This window comes from Castanea sativa, chromosome 5, assembly GCF_040712315.1.
Source record: "Castanea sativa cultivar Marrone di Chiusa Pesio chromosome 5, ASM4071231v1".
NCBI lineage: Eukaryota > Viridiplantae > Streptophyta > Magnoliopsida > Fagales > Fagaceae > Castanea > Castanea sativa.
In genome coordinates this window covers 24,901,259-24,909,231 of record NC_134017.1, presented here as the reverse complement: position 1 = coordinate 24,909,231, position 7,973 = coordinate 24,901,259, and the positions used below count along the sequence as shown (strand labels likewise).

The window sequence follows — 7,973 nt, the reverse complement described above, 5'->3', positions numbered from 1 at the left end:
CATTCTCTCCATCAACCATATTGCAAGTTCAAAGGGCTCCCTCGGAATTGATGTGATTCCTCCGAATATATAGAGTCCAATCCGAGGATAGTTTCTACTAATATTGGAGGAACCAGGCTATCACCATCTCTCATCTGTTTAATTATTCCCATAGCCTAACTGGTCTTTTAGGAGATAGTAAGAACTCTCCAATAAAGCGAAGAGCCAAGGCAAAATTCTTTTGCATGTTGTCAGAGATATTGTGAGTTTTTCGAAACATAAACTTCTCAACAACCATACGAAGGTTCACCATATAGCCTTCCATCATGTTACAATCTCAATTAGAAGACTCAAGGCATCAAATAGAATCTCCCTATATTCAATTCATTTTGGGTTCTAAAACAATAATTTTATAAAAAAAAAAAAAAATTCACCTCATTCTTAAAAATTAGGGGCATTCAACTATCCCTCATTGATATTTGTAAATAATAAATTGATATAAAAAAGGATCATTGTGCAAGTAGAGCATAGTCTAGAATGAGATTATCTTCTAGACGAAATGGCAGTGGAGAAAATAGTCCCTACATTCTCAAACAGTCTTTTTTTTTTATTAATTACAAAAAGGCAAAAGAAATGGGCTAGATACAACACCCTTTTTCATCTTTTTCTTTTCAATGTTTCTATTTTTCCATTTCTTTGCAATAAGGCGTAAAAGAGTTTTACTATGAGAGTTTATGTTCCTACTGAATTGAAATTACACTCTCTTCACCTTGTTCTCATAGGTGTTTCCTATGGTACCTCTCAAACTATGATGAGATAGTAATAGTGTTCATCCTCCCTACTTGATATTTATGGAAAAGTCTAGATGTCTAGTTTCCATAGGCTCTAACCTCATTCAATTTGGAAGTGCGGTTGTCGAAATATCGCGCTCAGAAGGGAGGTGATGCAGTGTAGAAATTTGTAACACTTTTCTTGGAAAATTAATTCCTCATAATTCAAAAGGGGTATTGTCGAGTCCTTTTTATATAGAGTAGCTAATCCATCATAATTCAACGTGGTCAAGAAATACTCCCATTGTGGCCAGATTAGTATGGTTAATTGCGCAAATATGCTCTAAAAATAACTCTTTACCTGAAAAATAATGAAATAGTATTTTTAATCTGGATTTTGATGTTTCCTTGATTTTTTATCCATTTCAGCTCCAAATTTCACCCATGAACTATCATTTTGAAGGAAATTGTATGATCTTTAAGATGGAAAAAATTTATCTTAATTAGACAGTCAGATATTTTGGTCAACTTTTTAACAAATCCCAGTTAGGGTTAATCAAAGTTGGTCAATATTAGCTAAAAATGGCAAATTTGGGATTTATAACCCTTGGATCATTAAAACGGTTTTTCCATGGCCCAATCAGGAGAGACTTTTTCCATATAACTCCATATTTTCTTATGTTTAAAGACTATAACTCCATGTATATGCATGGTACAATTAGAAACACACACACACTTGCACGCACATGTATATATATATATATATGGGTTGAGTTCAAGTTACACCTGGTGTAACTTTAAGTAATATTATACCACTCAATATTTTTTAATTAGATGCGAACTTTGACAAATTCACCGTTAGATTACATTATCTTCATATATTCTTCATGCTTGCAAAATTTAAAAATGATCAAAGATCAATGGCCATGTCATCAATTAATTGTTTAAATTCAAATTTTTGTAGTTTAATATAATGCATAAAAAATGAATTTATAGATCGAATAGTAAATTACATCCGATTAGTATGAAAATTGGCATGCATGTTAAGATCATATAGAACATATAATTAAACGGTGGGATTCTCAAAATATGAATTCTATAACAAGTAATTGGATGGTGTAACATTACTTAGAGTTACACCAGGTGTAACTTAAACCCAACTATATATATATAGACATACACACCTAGTAAATAATGGACCATAAACCTTCATAGCATTATATAAAAGTTTGACAAATTTGGATGAGTTTTTTATTTAGTTGCATACACATTTTTGAAATTTTTTATTTTCTAGGTTTAGATGCATGAAGTTGCATGAAAATATAAATAATACAAAATTAGAATATAGTTGAAAGGACACTTAAAATGAAATTGTGGTACATTTAAAATCTGAAAACACTTAGCGTCCTTATTAAAAAAGAAAAAAAAAAGAAAAAGAAAAAAAAGAGACACTTAGGCTGAGTTTGGATACGGATGAAAAATGAAAGCGTCTGCGTTCAGCGTTTTTTTTTTTTTTTTTTTTTTTTTTGCCCTTCTGCTTCACGCGTTTCATAGGAGAAGCGGCTACTGTTCATGCTACTGTGCATGAACAGTAGCCGATTTTATTGACTTTCAGCACCTCTGTGGGTCCCGTGTACTGTTCACGGGACCCACAAACTTCACTTTTCAGAATTTTTAAAATTAAAAATGGGACCCACGGTACTATTTACACATTTAAAAATTATTTTGATACAGTGTTTTCAGTTTTCAGCAATAAGCTGTATCCAAACGAACCCTAGCATCAAATTATCTAGGGAAATTAAACTTTCCTCATCTTTCACTTTAATATAATATATATTATTATTCAGATCCCCTCATTATCACTTTAACTTACATTAAAAACTAGAATTTCTATAATAGAACTAAGGTTGCATTTGGTATTGGCTGAAAAATGATTTTTTTTTTTTTTTTACTATTTAACTTATTTTTGCCATTATTCAGCTTATTTTTGTTACTATTTATAGGTCTCACGGTACTATTTTAACTACCTTTGACTTTTAACTTTATTTACAATACTTTCAGCAAAAAGTTTTCAATTTAAACTAAATAAATTGTTCCCAAACAAACTCTAACTGTAACTCTCTTTTATTCTTCAAATATTATTTTGTTTAGTTTTAAAATGCTTACAACTGCTTAAAATTTAGATAAATACTAATATTTTAGATGTTACACTTTAATTGGAAATTCACCTGTCTTGTCCAACCTCCAACTTGACTTAAAATTAGATAAATAAATTGGTTTGAGTTTTTAAAATTTGAGAGATGTTTGGGATAGATTTTCTAAAATTTAATAAAGTAATATAATATACCAAATTCTTTGCGGATTTAAGTTTGAAAAGGCTTTTTCCCTTAAATCCAAATCTTGTCATCACTAGTATTTTTAATTGCTTTAGATGTAATCCCTAGAAAGAAGCAAGCAATAGTGACAAAATTGTTACCATGTTAGCTACTCAATCCACCTCCTAAGAGCATTAGCATAGGTATAGCACAACCAACTAGTCCAGCTAAACTATGGCTGACAAACCTGAAAATGATCCACATTGTATTAGCAATCCATCAGCAAAAATGCATTTTTGCTAGTGTGCTTATCCAAGAATACATAAAACTTTTTCTTTTCTTTTTTTAATAAAACTATAACATAGGCAACGTATTTTTTCTATTTTTTTTAATCATTGAATGATCTAAACACCCAAAATTCATCCACAAACAATCAAAACAAATCTCATGTCGAACCAAAACCTCCTGCGTCGTCAAAATCTATGGTTGCATGACAACAACATCGTTGAGGTAACAAACCCTTCTTGAACTTCACATCCATGACAATACCAGTGAGGGCATGAAGGGAAAGAGAATTAGAGAGAGATTTAAAAATTCAAGAAAACAATACTTTAATTAAACAGAGAAGGGAATAGAGTGGGATGTTAAATGTATTTGAGAGAGAATATGTAAAATAGAAAATATAAATTCTTTAAATTATGACTTGGCTAAGATTTAGTTATGCCAATGCAGATGCTCTAAACTTGTACAATTTTGCACTAGCTTATTTTCTCGTCTTCTTGATTAAGTTCAATTTTTCAAGCATCAGATTTGACACTAATATGTTACTCGTCTTAGTTTTCCATGTCCAGAGTAATTAGAGAGGAAATTTATTGCAATGAATCGAATGTTTTGTTGTCCCACAATGCAATTATAAAGTCATCCATGTTCCATACATATGTACGAGAAATGCAACAACCCAAGATTTCCAGAAGATCACGCCCCAAACTAATTCCCATAATGTTCAAATTTTTATTAAGAAAGTTTTTCTAACTAAAACAGTAAGAGAAAAGAATGTGAAATATTTAATTAGGGCCAGAATAGTTTAATAGATAAACTTGGAGAATTTTCAACAATAAATAATTACACTCCACCGTTAGCAAATCTTTTCCAACATAAGGAATTGAGAAAAATATTTGTTATTAACTATGGATGGAATATCCTTACAACCTCTACAGAGTAGTTCTACTACCAGTAATGGTATTGCTGCTACAAAAAGAAAATTTCACTTCCACGGGCCATCTAAATGAAGATGTCATAAGATTAAACCACCCCCCTTTCCCTACACATGCTCGCTATGGCCATAAGTAGATACAAAAAATATATGCATATCATGTTGAGAGTTTAGCAGGCATTAGAACAAAGCGGATGCTCCCAATTAAACTCAGCCATGAACTGCAGCAGCTTGAGCTTCTTCCTCAGGCTCAGCCTCTGTTGCGGAGATTAGTGATGCAGACTGAATCTTTCCCGCATGATCCAGCCGCATTAAAATTACTCCCCTGCAGAATATATTTGTCGAAGAAACTAGATCAGGATAGCAATGATCTAGTACTTAAAAGCCACAATAAAGATGCGTCGACAACACATACGTCCAAAGGGACTTGGTACTATCAACACATCTAAATACTATATAATAAAGCTAAAGCTTCTTAATTATCTTCATAGTTGTTTCAAACAAATCTCAGAGTATGGCAGCTCTTCTACATGCAGTGATGAAAACTGGAAAATTCAAATCTCAAATCAATAGGAGAAGAGGATGATAGGCATGCATCCCCAGTGGCTTGGCATATTTTGGTTATCTGTAGAGGGATTTTATCTACAAGGAATCCCTTCAGTCAATTCTTACCTAAATGGAAATTTTGTGCACCATTTTAAATAAATGGGGTTAACTTAATGCTTAAAGTTGATCTGCATTTAGTAAGAACATAAAGAACACAAATACAAAATTATTGCATAAAGGATAGAAAGGGGGGCTTATTTGTAAGAATTTTCTCATTGCCCTTTTGAAGCACAAGTGTGTTACTATGTTCTTCAGCTACATCTATGTCTTCGAAATATAACATCATTTAAGTTCAAAAATTAACACCATCAATATAAATTAAGGAAAGAAAATTGTTTCAGTGGAGATGGTGAACTTGCAATTACAAACCATATTTGAAATAAAGAACTTTCTCAAGAGGCAGAAGGCACATGTATTTCAGAATATAAATAAACCTTACAATATATTTACCTTGCATAGCGAGACTGTATTGAAACATCCCGAACCTTAATTCTGTTGACTGTACCACTTTGGCTAACGAGAACCACTTGTTCATCACTTTCACCATCATCTGTTAATTATTATCACAAATATATATACCGCAAAACAAAAATGGAACATCATCATGAATTGTGTGACAAAAAAAGAATCATACATATCAGAAAATCAGCTCCAAGCTATAGCATTACCTGACAATGAAAATCCAACCACAAAGACTGCTGCCAAACGGTCCTCCGCCGAAAACTGAAAATAGGGCAGCAGAATAGCCATAAGACAAGCTACATTGACAAACGAACTAAATGTAATATTTTTGAATCAGGAAGTTTATATGGAGACACCTTGTATCCTATTAAACCAACTCTATTTAAAGGTGATGCACGAAAGGAGCTCAAGGGCACACGCTTTCCAAAACCACTTTCAGACACAAACAACAGCCACGGGCCATTGAGGCTTTTAGCACTGTGGAAATATTTATGAAAGATGTAAGAGATAAAATGCCAATTGTTATGAGATCAAAACAACAAACAGCTAATTAACATATGGTCATCATAAATAAAACAGTAATGAAAACAATATCAAAACAAAGGAGGCCAAAATCCAACCTATTTCACAGAAGCTCACACTAGAGTATAGCTAACATGAGCTCAAAAAGGAAAGGAGAAAACAAATTATGCAATTTACACTTGTCATCCAATAAAAGTAAAATCCAGAATGGAAAACTGTGCTGCAATAAGTATAGAGATATTTGTTTTTTACCTTTGTTCTTTTGGGAATTATATATTTATGTAGCACCATTTTTTTTATTATTGGTAAGTTATGCATGCACCTAGTGGGTCTTGAACTCAAGATCTAACACCCCCCCTCCCCCCTCTAGAACTTATAAGAAGAGCAGGGGCCAATTGAGCTAGAGGTCATTGCTCTAGCACCATGCATATTCTTGATTAATTCTACCAAAAACAGCAGAGATTAAATATATGAATATGGACAAGTGTGTTCCATTATGATATTTATTTTTGAATATTTACATGACATGTAGAAAAGGGATAAAAGTGAATGAAGTCTAGTTGACTAGGATCTTGGAGATATTTAAATAAGCTTTGTTGTCTTTGTGTGAACAAATAAGGTTAATATTTGATTAAAGCTTAAACTAGGAGCCAATAAGCAATTTGTAAACTTTTTGGTCGAGCCCAAGGGTGGCTGGATAAAACCTCTAGGGTAACAGTTAAAGACTTATATAAATAGGAAAGAAAGTGAGGATAGTAAACCCTTATTCCGGCTTGGGTTTAGGTTTGATTGAAGAAGAAACCCTAACAATTGTATTGAAAACATGTGAAACCAAGGGCTCTTGAGGGTTACGTTAGGATTTTGATTGACCATATATAATGATTGCAATATGGTTATTCATAGTGTTTAATCATTAATAAAATTGCAGAGAAGATTTAGAAGGCAACAAAATCAAGCTCAGATGCTACAAGAAATCAAGAACCAATCAAGACAAGGAATCAGAACTGTAGTAGGATTCAATTAATAGATTGCAATGCATTAGTTATTTTGCACAATCCTTTAGGCTTTTAAGGTTTTATACTACTATTTCCAAGTGTATTAGAAGCCAAGAGACTTAATTTTGTTGTCAAATATAGATGATACACCATTTAAAATCTCATTTCACCAAATACGAAGTGACAATTGATTTAAAATGATGTGCCGTCATGTAACTGTTAAATTTTATAAGAAGTGTCACCGGTCACAACTTTAGATTTGTAAAAAATTATATCTTTCACAAGGCGAACTTAAGACTTGTCCAAAAAAAAACTCTTTTTAGTTCAAGTTGCCCAAACTCATCCCCAAATCCAATTCAAAGCCACTGATTCTCATAGGGTATGGATTAAGGTCACAATCGCCTGTGTTATTAATCAACCAACCTATAAGTCTTATATGTTGCTAATTACAGAAAAAAAAAAAAAAAAAAAATCCATATAACAAGAAATATTACCTGCTTGTGTTAGCTTCTGACACCTTTTTCAAGTCATTTAGCTTAGCTGCAGGTATAATGTCCATGCTTGCCATCATATCCCCTTGTTTTAGTCTCATAGCCGCTGCGCCTCTAGTATTTCTGCCTTGTGTTCGAATCTATGTCCAACAGGAGGGAAAAATATATATAAAGAGGAGTGATAAAGGACACATAATTTTGATTTGTGATGCCAATGACCTCTAACTCAAATGGCACGCTCTCCTCTCATAAGCATAAGGTATAAAGCAAGATCATGAGTCCAAGAACCACCGACTGCATGAGTGACTGACCAAAATAATAATACCAAGTTGTTGAAAATTTGTCTCATAGAACAGAAAAGTATTATCAGCATAATTTAAGGGATGAGAAATTTCCATAAACCTCTACTTCAACCCCCAACTTGAATTCGAGCAAAACATCCACCACCCACAACTTTATGAAGCATCCTGCTGAGAACCATCACAGCTAGGATGAAAAAGAAGAGATGATAAGGGATCTTGGTGTCACAATCCCACTGAGCTACCAAAAAAACCAACCAGGCAGCCGTCAATCTAAAATAAAGAAGAAACTGTTGAAACACACCATCTATGATTTCCTCC

The 7,973-nt window shown here is 32.9% G+C and overlaps 1 protein-coding gene across 1 annotated transcript in view; it reads right to left on the bottom strand.

The window, feature by feature from the left end:
• Positions 1–4,125: 4,125 nt before the first annotated feature.
• LOC142636326 (DNA gyrase subunit A, chloroplastic/mitochondrial) overlaps positions 4,126–7,973 on the bottom strand; it is a 48,797-nt gene continuing 44,949 nt past the window's right edge. Inside the window, exons 23-27 of the mRNA XM_075810511.1 lie at positions 7,357–7,493; positions 5,702–5,822; positions 5,552–5,606; positions 5,334–5,433; positions 4,126–4,602 (exon numbers count right to left, since the gene is read on the bottom strand). Coding sequence (XP_075666626.1) covers positions 4,488–4,602; positions 5,334–5,433; positions 5,552–5,606; positions 5,702–5,822; positions 7,357–7,493 — 528 coding nt within the window. The 3' untranslated portion in view covers positions 4,126–4,487. The remainder of the gene's footprint in view (positions 4,603–5,333; positions 5,434–5,551; positions 5,607–5,701; positions 5,823–7,356; positions 7,494–7,973) is intronic.